The following is a 19,727-nucleotide window of genomic DNA, read 5'->3' as shown; positions in this document are numbered from 1 at the left end:
CACAGCCACCTGAAACCTCCAGGATCCAAAATCCATCAAGAAAAAGACAAAACGACACAAACCAGACACAAACACGCTGCAGGAACCTGGACCGCTTTGGTTCCAGACTGGACCTGACTGAAACACTGTCACTTCTGTGTGAGACTCGGCTGGCAGACAGACATCAGCTTTCTTTCTTTCACGTTTACGTGTATAAACTTTTCCAGATTCTGGATCAGAATTCATGCAGTCCTGCTTTATTAATCACGTGTTGCTTCTGCAAATGAAGCTGTTCCACTGCAGGAAGAACACCCGACCCTGAAACCAGGATTTGACCATTTCTACACATTAAGCATGAAGCTTTTAAGGTTTTTGAGTTCCCAAAAAAGAGGAAAATATATCTTACTAACCAAGAAAAGACCCAAAGAGAAGCAGTTTTTACTCTTCAAAGGAGCAAAGAGACTCCAACCTCAAAAAGTAGTATGAAGTACTCAAATCCAGCGCTGCAAATTAATACTGATGTACTTCACTGGAGTATTTCCACTCTACAGTAGCTGATGGCTGCTTTTACTTTTAATACTTTATTGTATTTTCTGCTTTACTGCACAGCATTTTTACAGCGCAGTATAGCTGTTTCTACTGAATAAAACATCTCAGTACTTCATCCACACTGCACAAATCTTAGGCTTGAGTCTGGCTTCAGTCTTAGGCTGGAGTTTAACAAAAACTGAAGACTGAAGAGAGACAGAGAAAAAAACTGGGCTGGAGGACAATTAGTCCTAAATGTGTGGTTTCTATTTCAGGTCAGGAACTGTTTGTGCTGTGGAGCTGGCAGTGAGTTCACACACACACACACACACACACACACACACACACACACTCAGTCCCAGCTGAGCTGCAGGGGTGTCAACATGTGAAACTCCTGCTTCTGCAGCTGGAGGCTCCAACATCTGGAGGCTGGTGGAGGAACAGTGACCTGACAGACTGTCTGTCTGTCTGTCTGACGGACCCGTCTGCCAGCCAGAGCAGCCCTGAGCAGAACAAATCCACTTCCTCTCTCGTCATGTTTTCCACTGCCCCCCCCGGACGGAAAGCGGATGCTGACGGCGTGCTGTTTGTGTAAATATGTGAGCAGATGAAAAGGACACACTGCTGCAGTCGGACTGTGAAACCTCGCCGCTCTACCTGCGCCCACGTGATCGGACGTTTGCCAGCTTCTTCTTCTGAGCACGAATGTGAAGAGAAGAAGTCAAACTCTGCTCCGAGCCCCCACTTCCCCTCCGACTGCCTCGCTGCTATTTTAAACCCGTTTTCCCCCCTCGCTCGTCTTTTTCTGGACGCTCCTGCTGGGAAAGAAATCATTTCTCTGCTGTTTGTTATCTCTGTGGTTTCCTCTTGTTTCAACGTGAGATGGATTTACAACTCCTGGGGGGGGGGGGGGGCACTGACGGAGCCTCGTTGTTTTACGGATTAAAGCTTTGAAATGTGTTTGACTCTGCATTTTAAACTGAGAACAAACGCGAGCTCAGAGTAATGAAAGACAAACAGCAGCGGCTGACGGCTGCTGCCTCAACCAAACATCACCCTGCTGCCCAAAACAAATAACACACACACAGGTCCACCCCCCCACCGCAAACACACACTCTGTCAATATCTCCACTTTAAAATCACATTATGTCAAGTTAAAGACACGTGAGGGGCCCAGCCCTGGGTTTGGGACCCCACAAAGGGCCCCAGGATGAATCTGAGGTCACATGACCGCTGACAGGTGAGTACAGACAGGTGTTTTTACCTTCAGTGCTTCCTCCGTTCATGCTCTCGGTGCTGGACTGGGACAGCACCCTCCTCTTGGTCCGCTGGAGGGATCGGTCGGTGCTGGGGCTCCCCACCGGGGTGGAGGTGGACGCCGAGTCCCTCCTGGAGAAGATCCCGCTGAAGAAGCGGACCAGACGCCTCTCGCTGGAGCGACCTCCCCCTCCCCTCAGCAGGAGCCCCCCTCCTGACCCGTCCTTCTCGGCCGCCAGCCGCAGCAGGTCGCTGTTGTCCAGCGTCCGGTTCTTGTTGCCTCGCGCCCTCTCCCAGCGGCTCAGCTCAGACATGGAGTCCGTCTTGTTCAGGACGGCGCCGACCTCCAGAGTCCGGCTCTTCTGTCTGGTGGGGTCTGCGAGGCGGGAAGCCGGGGGCACATCAGCGGCCTCCGCGTCCTTCTCGCCACGGTCTGGCGCAGCGTCGCGGCCGATGCAGCCGGAGCTGCTGTGGTGTTTGTCTCTGGAGAGCGCCCGCAGACGCAGCAGCTCGCCGCCGGTCCAGTGTCTGAAGCTGAAGCTGCGGCGCAGCAGGCCAGGAGGCCGCTTCAGAGGAGGCGTCTCAGGGGAGGAGGCTTTGGCCGCTTTGCCGTTGCTTTTGGAGTGGGACATTTTCCCCTCCCCGTTCAGAGGAGGATCGGGGGTCCTCTCCTCCATGCTCCTGGCTTTCAGGAGCCTCTTCTTCTTGTCGGCGCTGCCGTTCTCCACAGCGGCGGCTGTTTGTGGGCTTTCAGTGCAAACATCCTCTCTGAGTCCGTGTGAACGGTCTGCTTCCTGCTCCCTGCTGTCCCCCGGGGAGTCCTCCGGACCCGGTGCTGACTCTCTGCTGTGCTCTGCCACCGGGCTGGTGGCCTTTTCCTTCTGTAGGAGATGTTTCCTGGAGATTTTCAGCCTCCCCAGCTCCAGCTGCCCTGTGCTGAACGTCCTGAAGTTCCTCATGCAGCCGCGTGACGATGAGAACTCGTCCGACTCGTCCTCCACCTCCTGCAGCTGCTCCAGCAGCCCGCTACGCTGGATCTCCACCGACCCCTCCCGCCGGAAGGCGCCCACCTTGGGGTTCTCCGCCCGCCGGGGGCCCGACCCCCCATCCTCATCATCTAAACTCTCCCTCTTCACCAAGGTGAGGGAGATCCGGTAGACGGTTTTCCTCTGAGGCGTGCCCCTCTCCATCCTTTCAGTGCAGCTGGTGTCGAGAAGGAACATCCCTGATGAGGAGAAGCACTGATGTCCCTCCCCAGCTCTCCTTCACAGTCTGTGTTACTGCACTGAAGTTAAGCCCATTGTGTGGAAATTACTAAAACGATGCTTTAATACTTGTGTAATATTTTTAGGAGTCTTATCTATTCAGCAGGAGGATTTCTGTTCGTCTTCTCGGGTTCAAATCAACGTGGAACGAGTAAATTAAGTTGAATCGTTTCTCCGCAGACGGTAAAACGGGTTGAACCGCATCAGAGAAAACTCCACGGGGCAATAACCGACTTCTTCCTCATCCAGATGTGCAAACAGCGCGGACTTTGACGGAGGAAACAAATTCCGTGTTCATTCCTGCGGGATTTAAACCGGTAACAAATGCAACGAGCAGGCGCGTCCTCCGCTCCTGTGTCCGGGTCTACAGCAGCGCTCTGTCCGGAACACCGAGGCTCCCCCGGCATGGAAAAACACTTTTCTGTCCGGACAGAGGAAGTCCTTACCACCGGGAGTCCTCCGCCGTGCGCCCCGCGGACAGCTCTGGATCCTGCTCCGGTATCCGCGTCTCCATTCCAAACACACGGAGGGTAAATATTATTCTACCGCCGCGTCCCGGACGGTGCCAGTGCGTCGTCTCCCATTGTGTGCGCACATCCCCCGCAGCGCAGCGCAGCCAGCCGAGCCTCTTTCGCCTCCAACGCGCTCCAATTGTGATTCAAATGTTGGTGGATTTAGAGACCAGGACCCGGACCGTCCCTCCCCTCCTCTGCTCCGACAGCTTGAACCTCCCTGACAGCGACACAAGGCACGGCAGGTCCCGCTGCCTCCTCTGCTGCTCCGCCTGCACACTGAGCACACTCCGCTCCACACACCGACACCGACCGTCCGGCAGCAGCGAGGGGGGGGGCAGCAAAACCCGGAGCGGAGTCTGCGCAAAAACCTGGACCTGGATCTGGAGTTCACAACGAGCGGAACAGTCCAGCTGGTGCTCCACATTGCAATAGTGAGAAAAAGCTCAATTTTTTTTAGTCTAAAATGAGCAAAAATACCAGTCTACACAGCACACCTTAAACATGATGCTTTGTTCCTGATTTACACCAACCAACAGCTGTAAAGTGGTTAAAATTAGCTGCAACATCCAAACACTGATAATAAAAGTGTAAAAACAGTCACAGGAGCCTTTTTCTGCATAATAATGAGACGAATCACGTTTTTGAAAACTTCTGTCTGAGCTTGTTTGTTCGTTATCTTTGTTTATAGCCAATAAAGTTTCTTCTGAACTCTTTCGTCCCTAAAATGGAGAGATGTTTCTGATCTGAACCGAACACAGAGGTTGTGATTTTAACAGGAAACTGACAGACAGGTAACAAACACAACTGAGATTTAAATGCTGCAGAACAGAACAGCTGAATGAAATAAAACAGAGAGGAAGTAAAAGGTCATTATTTATGATGAGATCTGGTTTGTAACAAATATCCTGTAACTGTAACCTGTAAAATGTTCAACAACAGTGAAACACGTCCATGTCTGAAAGCCAAAGATGTTCAGTTTACTGTCACTGAAAACTGACAAATATTCCTAAAAAATGACTGAATTGATTGTGGGAATTGTTCGATAGTTGACTGAGCTCGACTCTCAGCAGCCTGGCAGGATTTATACTGAGCTCAGAGAGACTCCAGCTCGTGTTTCCCAGCCAGCAGCGGCGTGTATGAACAGGGTGGAGTCTCCTCTTTCTCCTCTCTGTCTGTCAAGCTCTTTAAAGCCTCCCCGGGCAGCCATGGAGGCACAAACACTCATAGAGGCGGCGGTACGTCGCATGTGCAGCAGTGCAGAGCTGCACATTTCAGAGACGGATTAATTATCTGTGCGCTCGGCACGAGAACGAGACACAACATCACGATCTGAAGGTACGATTTCCACCAAATCCTCCAGCGCAGACATCCTGAAACAGCTTCAACGCTCAGCTTGTTTCTTTCATCCTGCTGCACAAACATCACCAACAACAAAAATGAGTGCTGAGGCTCAGATTCACTTCCTGTTTCTCCTCGTCATCCTAACTTTCCAATCACGTCTCACCTTTTTAGAGCAACCATTTCATTGCTTATGTCAGATTTAATATAAACTCTATTTGTATATCTCTGTTGTGTGACTGCTCAGTTTTTCACTATCATCAAGAGTTTTCCTGCCCGCCGAAGCATCTTCTCAGGTATTTAATGTCACAGTCATCAAACAGCATCAGCTCATCTTCTCTGATCCACTTCAGGAGTCTCTCAAATCAGTTTTCAGCCTCCGATGAACATTCAGTCTGTTCTCTGTGTGTCTCTGCATCCATGTCAGCTTTACTGTGCTTCATTATCAGAAAGTCTGTCATCGCTGCACTTTTAAAATATTGAAGGAGGCGGTGAAACGTGAGTGTCAGGCTGTTGTGATGTGATCTGCATCTCTTTGATCATTTCCTAAATTAAAATCTATCTTTAAAGAGAAATCCTGAGTGGAAACTCGTTTTCTCAGCGCTTTCTTTCATCCCCCATCTCCACCCGACCTCTGGAGCGTCTCAGCCCATCTTAGAGGAGGAGGTGGGTGAGGCGGGGTGGGGGGGATTAACTCCTTCCCCCGCCTCACCCAAACCTCCACCTCCACCCCACCACCCAAACTCGCCCTCTGACGCCTTCTGGATGATTACTGGGATTAATCAAGATTAAAGCAGCAGCAGCCGGCGGCAACTTTCTCCTTTCACCTCACCACTTTCTGGGTGTAACACACACAGACACACACACACACACACACACACACACAGCAGATATGTTTGCAGGGTGAAGCGCTGACACACACCTCTCATCTCTTCCTCTGTACATTTAATTTACTCCCACATCTTTCTGTGTATGTTCGGCTGTCATTGCTGAGCGCGCCACGCCGAACATCAAACGCGCCTTCAAAAGGCCTCCACCTGCCAGGCGCATCAGCGGCACATGAAAGCAGGCGATGCGTGTGACGCCTCCACATGTGCGATCGTGAACACGCGGCTGGACAGACGAGCACAGCAGTGAAAGTGTGAGGTGATTTCGGGAAAGAGAAAAGAAAGGCTGTTCTGTTCTCAACATCACACAGAGGGAATATGAAATGTGTTGAGGGAGGTGGAGGTGAGCTCCCAGCGGCTCCACGTGGAGAGGGTAGATTACAGGCTGCAGCTACGTGACATCAAATGCACCTCCGGAGCCTTTAATGGGGTCCTCACCAGCCAGTGACCGGCTCCATGGTCGCTGTGATACACAGTGTGACACAGTGTGTGATACAGTGTGCGATGCAGTGTGTGATACAGTGTCTGATACAGTGTGTGACGCAGTGTGTGACGCAGTGTGTGACGCAGTGTGTGATGCAGTGTGCGATGCAGTGTGTGATACAGTGTGATGCAGTGTGATACAGTGTGTGACGCAGTGTGTGACACACTGTGTGATACGGTGTGATACACTGTGTGACACAGTGTGTGATACAGTGTGATGCAGTGTGTATGACGCAGTGTATGATACAGTGTGCGATACAGTGTGTGATGCAGTGTGTGATGCAGTGTGCGATGCAGTGTGTGATACAGTGTGTGATACAGTGTGTGACGCAGTGTGTGATACAGTGTGATGCAGTGTGATACAGTGTGTGACGCAGTGTGTGATACAGTGTGATGCAGTGTGTGATACAGTGTGACACAGTGTGTGACGCAGTGTGTGATGCAGTGTGTGATGCAGTGTGTGATACAGTGTGTGATACAGTGTGATGCAGTGTGTCATGCAGTGTGTGATACAGTGTGACACAGTGTGTGGCGCAGTGTGTGACGCAGTGTGTGATGCAGTGTGAGATACAGTGTGAGATACAGTGTGTGATACAGTGTGTGACACAGTGTGTGACACAGTGTGTGATACAGTGTGTGACACAGTGTGTGATACAGTGTGATGCAGTGTGTGTGATACAGTGTGTGACGCAGTGTGTGACACACTGTGTGATACAGTGTGTGATACAGTGTGATACAGTGTGTGACGCAGTGTGTGACACACTGTGTGATGCAGTGTGTGATACAGTGTGATACAGTGTGTGACGCAGTGTGTGATACAGTGTGTGATGCAGTGTGTGACACACTGTGTGATACAGTGTGTGATACAGTGTGTGATACAGTGTGTGACACAGTGTGTGATACAGTGTGTGATACAGTGTGATGCAGTGTGATGCAGTGTGTGTGATACAGTGTGTGACGCAGTGTGTGACACACTGTGTGATACACTGTCTGATACAGTGTGTGATGCAGTGTGTGATACAGTGTGATACAGTGTGTGACGCAGTGTGTGACACACTGTGTGATACAGTGTGTGATGCAGTGTGTGATTCACTGTGTGATACAGTGTGTGATTCACTGTGTGATGCAGTGTGTGATGCAGTGTGTCATACAGTGTGTGATACAGTGTGTGATTCACTGTGTGATACAGTGTGTGATACAGTGTGTGATTCACTGTGTGATGCAGTGTGTGATTCACTGTGTGATGCAGTGTGTGATGCAGTGTGTGATACAGTGTGCGATACAGTGTGCGATACAGTGTGTGACAGTGACCATGGAGCCGGTCACTGGCTGGTGAGGACCCCATGAGAGGCTCCGGAGGTGCATTTGAGCGGCAGCCTGTAATCTACCCTCTCCACGTGGAGCCGCTGGGAGGACAGACTGAAGGACAGCTAATTTCTGTTAAAAACATTCTGTCGTTGAACCACTTTAACTTTCGCAGCCTGTTCAGGTCGGAGCAGCGACTAACACACAACATTTACTGTTGATAGGAAACATGGAAGTCAACTCATCCATTCAGCCTCGTTCATACAAAGTTCTGCTAAAACAACGTCAGCAGACGATAGTTAACCTTCACACGACCACCAAACGTCCAGTCAGGAAAAGGTCTTCAGATTTTCTACCTTCCAGGCAGCTGTTGGTTCAGTTCTGGTCTGTCTGAGACTCGTTTAAGTGAGGACACTCAACATATGAATCATTAAATTACATGACACTTTTCAGAGCTTAGTGAGGATCCACGTCATGATAAAAAAAATGTGAACACCACACAATAAACAAACAGGGACACGAGTGTCGACTCTGAAATCTCAGCTGTTTTCTGAGGCAGCCGTCACTCAAACCTGCATCATTACCACATGATGGAACTAACACCGTCAGGTGGCTGTGACTCTAGAACCTGGCAGTCAGACTAAAGGTAGAATGATCTACATGCTGACTAATAAAGCTTTAAGTTGGGTTATTCATCCTCTGAAACGGGCTTCTACTCTCTAAAGAGAGTGCATTTTCTTTGCTTCATGAGATGAACAGACAAATACAATAACTATAAAACTCACAGCAGCAAAACAAAGGATGACAAACAGTCAACAAATGCAGCATCATTTCTAGAATTATATCCATCCACAGTCTGCGATGGAGAGAATTCACAGAACACAGACCTGCTCATTATATTTACATGTATGTAATTCAGCTGTATGAGTAGTCAACCTACACAGACCTCCACCCTGCTCCTCCTTCCTTATCTACAGGCACTGCAGACAAAGACTCCTCCTCCCTAATTGCAGTGCAGACCATGAAATCTGCTTCAATTAGCCCAGTTTGAAGTGAGCTGGGGGGGTAAAGAGGGGACCACCTGTCCTCCACAACACCGCTAACCCACAACACACTTCACAGCAGAGTGTCATGAAAATCACAGCTTGGTACTAAAGGCGGATAAAACGGATCTGACCGGAGTTATTTTGCTGCTTTTTGATGTGTGTGTGTTCAGGAAGAAGCTGATTTATCTGCAGTCATTGAGGGGTGTGTGCAGGTCAGGGACGGCGAGATAACAGGAGACGAAGAATGACCACAAACGCTGCTGAATCTTCGCCGTCAGTCGACTCTAAGCTGGTGAATAAACAGACGCTAACAAGGTTTTCTGGAGGTCATCGCTGGCGCTGTCATTCAGTTTTTCCGTTGATCGGGACGCTCAGAGGCAGATCAGCAGGAGGAAACTGATCGGCGGTGGAGCTGCGTGACCAGCCTGAGGCCGGCAGCCCCTTCAGCTACTCGTCCTCCATAAAATGAAACGCGATCCGGTCGGAGGTATCATTTAGTGGTCGAGGAAACATTGAGAGGTTTAAAAGTCAACCGAGCGAAGCGTCATGCAGCAGCCCCCCCGCTCTCCTGTCTCAATCTCTCCTGCTCTTCGCCGTCAGGCTGTAATTGTGGCGTAACCCCGACTGAGCTGCGATGAAAATGTTCAGCTTCGTTCCTGAATGCTCAGATCATCCTGAAACCAACGAGTACGAGAGCCTTTCCCTGCTGCTGCAGTGAGAACGTCTGAGGATCATGAACCAGACGTGCCGCTGCATGAGGGCGCAGCTCGTTCAGGTTTACCTGCAGAGAACTGAGAAGCTTCTTCATCAGCTGGTTTGAGGCACTTCGTCGTCTCCAGGCTTAGCCGTCTTAGCATCAAGCCTCTGGACAATAACTAATATTCTGTTTGTGCTACACATACAGACGATGCTCAGGTTACTTTACTGTGGCTTTAAGATACCTGCTGCTAACGGTTCTGTGCCTCTATTCGGTTTTTTTGATGAGGTGTCTAAGCCTGCTTCAGGATATGTCTTATCATCACAAAACGCTGCCAGCAAACCCGGCTTCCCAGGAGGAAGCGGAAAGTTTGAATCAAAGTGAAGCCAATTGAACGAGCTCAGAGGTCTGCAGGCTTTAATCTGTCCACAGGTCTCTGGAGACACTGAGGTTCTTATCAGGACCTGCAGCCTGCAGCAATAGAACCCCCCCAAACGCCCCCCATCTACCCCAGAGTCTGTGTGGTACAACACATCAGCTCCACCGGCTGCTGTTTCTGTTTCCAGCATATTTAAGATGGAGATGTGTGAACACAGAAGGGTTAAACAGGGTCGGCTACAGCAGAGACGAGGAGACGGAAAACAACACAAAGCTTCCCAATTTAAACCTTCCAACCAGCAAATCACATATCAATGCTAACAGGGCGTGGTTTTATCTTAGATCAGCTTCTCATACTCGAACCTCGACGCTTAAATGACTGAAATATTATTTTCTTTTATCTCAATTAGAACAAGATTTCTTCCTCCACAGCGAGTCTGGTCCAAACACTGATCACATGATCACTGTGTCAGTAAAAGCAGGAGGATGACGGCGGTGAGGAAGAGGAAGTCTTAACCAGTGACCATCGTCAGCCATCGTCACCTCAAACATTTTCTGATCGAGTTCATCTTTCACTGGACAATAAATGCTGCTCGTCTTTAGCAGGCAGATCCAGGTACCTTTGCACAGAGGTTGCAGCCTTTATGCTAAGCTAAGCTAACAGCTGCAGGATGTAGCTTCATATTTAGCGCGCAGACATGAGAGAAGAGTCTGTTCAGCAACTTAAAGCTGATTCATCTATTGATTGAGAGCTGATAATGAAGTGATGCAGGTGTTACAGAGCTCTTAATAAGGTGGACCAGCAGGTTCATTGAACATCTGTCAGTGCGTCTTCAGCCTGATGCCGCTCAGGCCTTTAATGTAACGAGGTGGAGGGCTTTAACAGAAGAGGAGGTGGTATTTATCTGCTAACTGTCCCACCTCTCCTCCGTCAGCCTCCATCACATGAAATATGTATGCACGTGGCCAGCAGACGGCACTGAAGCATGTCTGGTCTTGCATGACTATGAGGGCTATTATCTTCTGGATTAAATGATCAGGAAAGAATGTCTCGCAGAGTTTCCCCACAGGCAGGACAGTTTAGTCTGTGACACCCACAGAATGAAGGTGATGAAGGACCACATACGCTGAGAGGGCAGGGTGACGGAGGAACTGTCCTCTGGATTAGCCAAAAACTGACAGTTTCTCAACTGAATATCCCCTGTGACATACGCTCATATCTCAATATTAAACCAGAGAAAACACTGACGCGGTTTTATCGAGCTTTAACACACACACACACACGCACATGCATGTGCGCACGTGCACACACACACACAAAAACACTCAGAGCACAACAGGTTGAACAGAAACACGGTGTCACTGTGACAGTTGTGTTTAACAAACACCCAGCAGGGAGAGCTGTATTCAAACATGGCAGGTTTGGTTAGTGTCTCCAAAACACGCACGCACGCACACACACACACACACACACACACACACACACACACACACAACACACACACACACACACACACACACACACACACACACACACACACACACACCTCATCTTCCTCCTCCTGCAGGAGTTCAGTTTTTTCTGCATCAAAGAGCGAGGGAGCGGCAGGAGGCACGGCTCCCTCCCCTCCACCTCCCCACACACACCCGCCTCGCCCCCCCTGGAGATGGGGAAAATGGGTCAGTTAGCAGAGGGAGGAGGGGGAGGAAGATGGGAGGCAGGGAGGGGAGCGGAGGGAAGCCCCCTGCTGGCAGGAGGAGGCACGTCCACACACACTACAAACACACCAGAGGGACGCAGAGCTCATACAAATTTAGTCAGAGCAGAGAATTCTGGGAAAATTTGCACACACTGACACGGTAACACGTGCTAACACACACACACACACACACACACACACACACACACACACACACAGTCATACTGCTGTGTAGCAACCAACCATTGCTTCATAAATACACTTCACTTTCCTTCAGGCTAACAAGCTAATGCTAAGCTAATGCACAGCTTCACTCCAACATCATGACTGACCGAGAGCACAGAGGTCAAAGGTCAAAGCAACACATTGGTGATAAAATCAGCCAATCACATGATCAGATTCTCGGTTATTTATATCACAGTTTAGACCATTTCGTAGCTAATTTTTCTTACCTGTGATGAGTGACAGCCGACAGGTGAACAGCAGCAGGACATGAGAAGAGAAGAAGAGAAAGAGAAGCCAATCAGAACAAGAGGAGATACACGATATCCATGGATGCCTTGATTCAGATGACAATAAGCTGTGTATGCGTGCAGCGTGTCCAGCCTCAACGCTTTCTGTGACACAGACCAACATGTCTGACTCCGTTCTGTTTGGTTGGATGTGGAACATGTGACTGGTAACACCTGGAGGGGAGTCATCAGCGAGGACAGACCCTTTTCTACCAGGTGAGGAGTGTGATAGAGTCAGAATGCAGCTTTTCTCACCCTCACAACAAACACAGCCGGCCTCGCGGCACACAGGTGACCTTCAAGTGTTTTATGCAAATGAGGTGTAGCAGGTGTGTGTGTGTGTGTGTGATCAAAGTAGAGGAGGTAAAAAGAAAACAGAGAGAGTGAACGAGGAGACGAGGAGAGAGGAGAGAAGGAGAGGGGACAGAGGAGCAACCCGCCCTGCCCCACCCCGCGCTCCAGACGCCGGTCTGTTGCCATGGCAACCAGTCAGGGGGTTGTTGCACGGATGGGTTGGCGCTCGACGGATCTGAATGTACCCACTGAGCATGTGCAGACCGAGCAGATACTGACAGCAAAGAGACGACGTGTTTTTAGAGCTGGAGCTGCTAATATCGATCATCGTTTATCGTTTGATGAACTGATTGATTATCCAGTGGAAGAAAGGCAAACTGTTGGCGAACAATGTCTGAGAGTCCAAGGCAACGTCTTCTAAAACTCAAACATTTTCAGTTTACAATGAAAGAAAACAAGCAAAGACTCAGAATGATTCACATTTCCACTTTTAAAACGATCGATCGCGTGTTTCCACACAATCGAGCTCCTGAAACAGCAGACGCTCAGGTCTGAACCAAAGCACTGAGACAGACAGACAGACAGGCAGGCAGACAGACAGACAGACAGACAGACAGACAGGCAGGCAGACAGACAGACAGACAGGCAGGCAGACAGACAGGCAGGCAGGCAGGCAGACAGACAGACAGAGAGACAGACAGACAGACAGGCAGACAGACAGGCAGGCAGGCAGACAGACAGACAGGCAGGCAGGCAGGCAGGCAGACAGGCACACACACACACACACACACAGCTTCAAGTGTGGAAGTAGGCGGGAGAAGAGACAGCTGATGTCCAAAATCCCACGAGAGGCCAGACTGAACACAAGCTTACACACACACACACACACACACACACACACACACACACACACACACACACACACACACACACACACACACACACTCTGCTGTTGTATTTTAATCCCTGCTGACAATAGGAACCAGATGCTCGGAGCTGCATTAAAATAAGACACCGATTGGTCCGAGGCCAGGAAGTGCAGAGCAGGAGGAGGTTCCAGGAAGAGGAGGAGGTGAGAGGAGGGACAGCTGGGGGCGGGCTGATAAAAAAAATCCCACCAGATTCAACCCGAAACAGAGGCAGGAGGAGGAGACAAGAAGAGAGGGCAATGTGACGGACAGGTCAGGATCACATTTTACACCTCAAAATAAGAGATTTTCTTTTTCCGTCAAACACCAACAAACAGCAGAGAGAAACACTGACACTGCAGGAAAATAAAAACAGGAAATGACCAGTTCAGCATCAGAGAACTCGAGCTGAGGCACTTTTCACACAGTAAATAACAAATATTCACTGATACTAACTGCTGACCAGAGGAGCTGAGTGTCCAAACGTGCAGCTTCCATGACTTGATCCCTTCAAAATAAAACACTTCATGCTGCCTTCAGTGTCACTCCACACAGCTGGATTCTTATTAGCCTTCAGTGAACACTGGATAATGCTGAAACAAAAGATGTTTGACTGATCTGTCGTCATTTTAATCATCATTTATCAAACAGAAATGATGTGAAGATTTGCTGCTTTAAATGACTGTTCACTGAATATTTGGGGTTTGGACATTTAGAGACAATTCGACAAGAATAATCAATAATGAGTTACGGTGATTAAAGTGGAAAAGTCCTGAGAAATCCAGTAATAATCAACATGTTGTCTGATTTTAAAAACTGGGAAATACGACTGAATGTCAACACACACACATACACACACATAACAAACATAATACTACAGGCATGATCAATGAAATGTGAGAATAAAGGTGATTTTATGACATGGGGGCCGTTTAAACCTCAGCAGAGACTCTGAAGAGACGTTTGGGATTATCAGAGAGATGTGTGGAAATGTCACACAGGAAGTGTGTGCGTGGGGGGGGCATCACATGTATGCACATACAAGAACACACATGTACACATGTACACACACACAGTGTACACAGTGAGCACACTGGTGCCCTCGAGACATCATTAGAGAGCAGAGAGAGGGAGGCTTTAATTATTCAGAGCCTGTGTGTGTGTGTGTGTGTGTGTGTGTGTGTGTGTGTCACAGGGATCAGAGGCAGCTAATTGGTTCTCACCACTCACTGAAGGCTGTGCAACAGAAACCTCTGCAGTCTGATAGCTGTGATCGTCAGATGAACAGCAACGAAGCAGCTGAAACTCACTGTTTTACTTCCTGCTGGTGTGAAAAAGGGCACAATTTATTATTGTCCTGGAAAAATAAAATAATAAGGAGTAAATCCAAAGAGGAACTACAGTAAAAACTGAAATAAAAGACACTAAAGAATCAAGTCAACTCGCTTAAAAAATTTAAGCGAATTTAAAAGTCAAAATTTATTCTCAGACGAGAATAAAAATTGCATTTAAACTCAAATAAATATGTAAATATGTGTATGTTCAGATATATGGAGTCATTGTTTAACAGCTGCCTCATCTTGTTCTGGAGCTACAGTGTGTCATCAGTGGATCGATCAGGTGTTCCAGGTGTTTCAGTCACATGATAACCCAAAAACACACGTTCACATCTGGTTTCTAATCCGACTTCCAGCTAATTCACTGTATCGCAACATAAATCAATCCTGAAATATCAAAAGAGACGAACAGCAGAGCTTCTCTCTGACGCTGACGAGACATCCCGTCTGTTTCAGAGTCTTCCTCCGTCATCCACAGCGGAGGAGGAAGGTTACGAGTCTCTGAGAGTTATTGTTCGGCCATGGATGAAAGACGCGGCCGCCTGCTGTTGCTGCAGAGCGTGCTGTGAACATCTGGCTGACGTGCAGCAGCAGCAGCAGACATGGAGCAGGTTTTAGCAGCAGCTGTACTCTGACCTGTGTTGCTGCATGTATACATTAGTAATGTGCCTCGCCGTGCTGTGTGTGACCTACTTCTGCTGGCCCACATCCTCACTCATCCACCCGGAGAAACCTCATCATCACGAGCCCTCCACAGAGCCGGTTGCCGCTCCGCTCCGCCTGGAGCTGCACCGCGCTTTCACAGACGACTACGCCTTTATCATTCCCGTTAATACATGCAGCGTGGTGCTCCACCAACATCCGCCCTGAGCAGAGCTCCAATCAGCACTGGACACAGTGAAAACTATTAACTCACAGTCTCTGTATGTTATAATATTCAGTGTGTTTTATGTGTGATTTCACACACGTTTAATTAATTAATGTACTGTGTGTGAGATTCTCAATCAATTAATCAACTCATCAAATAAACTTCTCAATTAAATCATGAGAAATTGTCTCTGAACTCTGTCATCAGCTGTTAAATCAACAGAAGGGAGGACAATCATTCAGTGCCTCAGTGTAAAAATACTTCAATGAAGTACCACAAGTATTAAAGTACTTGAGTAAATGTACTTTGTTGCTCTGACATCGACGGCTCGTCTCTCAGGATCAAACCAGATACAACACAAACATACTGTGGCCACACACAACCACCCACCCACACACACACAGAAAATTCCCAGAATTCCTCCCATTCCAAATGCACCACAGCTCAGTGCTGCCACCTGCTGGTGAGCATTCAGCGAGAGACACACACACACACACACTCTGCACAAAAACTGCTGCGCTGCATCATTCCTGCTGTCACAGTCAGACAGCTTGTTGCCACGGAAACAACCATCACTTCCTCAAACAGAGCTGGACTTCAGTGACTCATTCCCACTCAAACCTGAGTTTATTTTCTGTCTGTTCTCATGTAATCTCTGCGTGTGTTCACTGTTTCTACAACAAGAGACCTTCAGGGACCACAAACAGCCTGAGAGCCATCGCCGGGCTTCGCTCCAGCTCGTCTGCACAGACTGTGACAGACAGTAATCAGGCTGGACACGACTGTCCTTGAATAATCAGTCAGAGTAAACTGAGAGGCTTCAGGTGTCTCCTCTGTGACGTTTCCCACTCAATGCACAAAACTGTTTCTCTCAGGCCGTCAAGCAGAGACAAGGCCACATGCCGGCAGACAGAAGCTAAACTGACTGAAACATGATCGGCGTCCTGATTACATGTCAAACTGCTGGTTTGAGACAAGAACTCAGGCGGCTTTTCGTGTTAGAAACGCAGCTCTGCCCTTTCACTAACGCCTCCACTTTGGGTTCCACACAACAAAACCTGCAAGTGAACGTGAGGAAGATTCGAGCTGACAGCCGTGACCCAAAAACAGGCCGAATATCCACCGGTGGAGAAGACAGAGCCTGAAATCTGTTGTGAAAGGCTTCATTCCACCAGCAGAGGGCGCTGCTGACTTGAGAAAGGCTGTGCTTTCACTGTTCAGGCTACGCTGCTCTTCCTCTCTTCACATTTGGTTTCAGACTATTTATCTTTACTGCAAAGAAATGCAGGACTGTCCCCCACCTCCACCTCCATTCAATTTTTATCATTATTATCATTATTATTCCTGTCATGAAAGTTTTACAGTATTTTCAGGGTGCAAAATGTGCATCAAACACCAGAAAAGTGAAAATAACGACAACTTTGAGCAGGAACAAACCATCACCTGCTGGTCCAGATGAGCTTTGAGGTGAGATCAGATGCTTTTTGGGCAACACAGCAACATTTCCATGACTTTCAATGGCTCAGACAGATCGCCTCCAGGCCCTTAACTGGATCTGTTCATGCTGGTTTTCATGGACTAAAGAAGCTTTTTCATCTGAGCTGAAAACCATCCTGAAGATGAGGAAGAAGTTCCACAACAATCCACAACTTTAGCCAAACATTCCCTGCTGGAATACATTTCCAGAGTCTCCACGGTACTCGAGCAGTTCACTGACCAGTGGGGGGCTGCTGGAATCCAGTTGTGTCTTTCACTGCTGCTGAATGAAGCAGATTTTAGATCACCCTGCTCCAGCCTGCAGAGGGCGCTGGTGCTCTGACAATAAACCTCCGCTGTGATTTACTGGGTCAGATTCCAGGGTGCTGGTTAATTTTTAAAAACCGCTGTGTGTGTGCTGAATGTGTCTCTGCTGCAGTGTGGCAGGCAGGGGGGGTCAGGACAGCTGGTCTCTCATGTCAGAGACAGTCAAAGTGTCATGAAATGTAAAGATCACAGCTTCCAGACTCCGACAAGTGTCTAATTAAGCAGACAACACCAGTTCCTACAGCTCCCAGAATGCCTTTCAAAGACCCAGAGGAGATGCTATTGGCCAAACCGGATAATACTGCACTTCCTGTCTTAAAATGGCAGATTTCCAATGGAGGTTTTGAACAGGACGTTGCACGAATTCAAAGAGATGTTTTGCTGCAATCCAAACCTCAGAATAACAAAATGCCCACAAATGAATGCACTCATAACAACTGCTGAAGCATGCACGGACAGGTATGAAGCATCAGTTCACAGACAGGTGCAATTTAATCAAAGGAAGTAAAAAGTCAGCAGGATGGAGATACAACAGAGACAGAAACAGAAGCTTTATCCTCGATAGCTGCTCACGTGTTTTTAGGTGGAATTTTCCTTTAAAGAGGAGCTGAAACAGAAGCTTTTTAAAATCAGCATTAAACATGAAGAGCAGCTGGAACGAGAGGCGGGATGAGGCTTGTTCTGCAGCGAATGAATCATATGTGAGTGAAAAGAACAAAACTGATCTAAATATACAACACACAAACACACGCACGCACACACACACACATGCACGCACACACACAGAACCCACAGGAATAAATGCAAATGCAGGGAGACACATACAGAATCACAGTAACAGCCGTGAGCCAAACACACACATTTAAAACATCTTCAGTCCCTGAAACACACACACACACACACACACACACACATAAACATGAAAGGGCAAACTCACTCACACACACACACAGCTGGAGATACAGTCACAGGCCCAGCAGCCTCACAAATACTGACTTAGACACACACACACACACACACGCAGAAGATCCTCACTGGCCGATAAGAAACAAGACTGTTGGAATCTGTCTGACTCGGCTCAGCCAGTGATCAATTGATTGATCGATCGATCGAGCTCATCGTTTGCTCACTTGGCAGTAATTAAGAGCAGCACGCCGCAGGAAAAAGAAATGTGTGGACATGTTGGGAGAGTACAGACAAACAGCTCAGTGTGTCACATGTAGCCGTGTTCATCGTTCTTCAGCAGCGACCAGTCAAACACCACACTGTCACTTTCTAAACTCAGAGGCCCAGCAGAGGCTCGACCTATTGATCAGTAAACTGAGCTGATAACAACACTGATCGGAGGACACGGACGCAGTGAGACAAACACGAGACTGCCTGCCAACGCTGGAAAAACTGCACCTGTTAGTCTACAACCACAACACCTGAAGGCATCAGGACGACCTCATCTCACCGCTGACTCTTCACCACACTCATCCTCACTGATAAGATCTAAATGACATGGAACATGTAGACTCCACTGAAGGGTCTGAAAACCGATGGATGGAAACAAATGTGCTGGATGGAACCATTTGAACCCTCTGAAATGCATCCCGGCTCACTGTCCCGGCACCTTATGTGCCATAAATACTGTCAACAGCCGTGGTGTCAAACGTAGGTCAGATTATTGATCGATCTGCCTCTCGTTTTCCTAATTAGACACTTATATGTGGAGGATTTCCATGAAGGTGACCTCTGAAGATGTCTGGTTTTCTCCGACAAACGCTCCAAAGACACTCAGAAGATTTCAAACAGAGAAAAGCAGCAGATTCTGCCTGTGAAGGAGCTGAGGATGACGAACAAAGAGTCAATTCATTTCCCATCATGATGAATCGGCTGAAGGACGCGGACCAGGCCAGTCTCAGGATGTGTGTGTGTGTGTGCATGTACAGGCCAGACTGGTGTATAATTCATCTCTGAGAAGACAGTGTGTGACCTTGAAAGGAGAAATCAGACTGACACACACACACACACACACACACACTGTAACAGAGCCATAACTCTGTGCTGCTGTATGAACCTAGACGGCGGCGCGCCGTCCCAGCAAGCAGCGAATCCCCCATCTCATCAATAAACCGGGACAGCGCTGCACCAAAATCTGGTCTTCATGCCAAACACGCCCTCTTATCAATAACATCTCGCCAGATTTGTGTCATATTTTATTCATCCGAACCAGAAACTCTCCTTTATTGTCACAAAGTGAAACAAAAAGCCACATTTTTGAGTTATTCTCAATTCATTTTAAATAATTTCTTCCATCTGTGCATTGATAATAATGAAACTAAAAGGAAAAAGCGTCATTTCTCCCTGCTGACCACATCTCTGTGAGTCACATCACTGGATCATTTGTCTCCTGTGATGATTCCTTCATCTTATAAAAGAGGGAAGAAGACAGTGACAGAGAGGCTTCCTGCAACGCTCAGCTTCCCGAAAATAGCCCAGCAGTAACGCAGAGATGAATCGAGGGTCTGTGTGGCCGGGATGTTAGAGGCACTAATTCGATTGGCTGATGAGGTTAAAGTTCACTGACTATTCGCTGGAGTCATGTAGAAATCAGGACAGTCGCTGCTAAATCTCTTCATGTA

General features: G+C 48.3%; 1 protein-coding gene across 2 annotated transcripts in view; it reads right to left on the bottom strand.

Moving 5' to 3' along the window:
- The window catches only part of agap1 (ArfGAP with GTPase domain, ankyrin repeat and PH domain 1), a 137,163-nt gene that overhangs the window by 96,245 nt on the left and 21,191 nt on the right, over positions 1 to 19,727 (bottom strand). The window contains exon 1 of one of the 2 annotated variants that reach the window (XM_041966570.1): positions 1,772 to 3,808. The exons of the other annotated variant lie outside the window; for it this stretch is intronic. Coding sequence (XP_041822504.1) covers positions 1,772 to 2,987 — 1,216 coding nt within the window. The 5' untranslated portion in view covers positions 2,988 to 3,808. Of the gene's footprint in view, positions 1 to 1,771; positions 3,809 to 19,727 lie in introns of those variants that run through there. 2 annotated transcript variants of the gene reach the window in all.

Source organism: Chelmon rostratus, chromosome 24, assembly GCF_017976325.1.
Source record: "Chelmon rostratus isolate fCheRos1 chromosome 24, fCheRos1.pri, whole genome shotgun sequence".
NCBI lineage: Eukaryota > Metazoa > Chordata > Actinopteri > Chaetodontiformes > Chaetodontidae > Chelmon > Chelmon rostratus.
The sequence above is the reverse complement of the archived record's forward strand: the minus strand, read 5'-3'. Positions and strand labels throughout refer to the sequence as shown.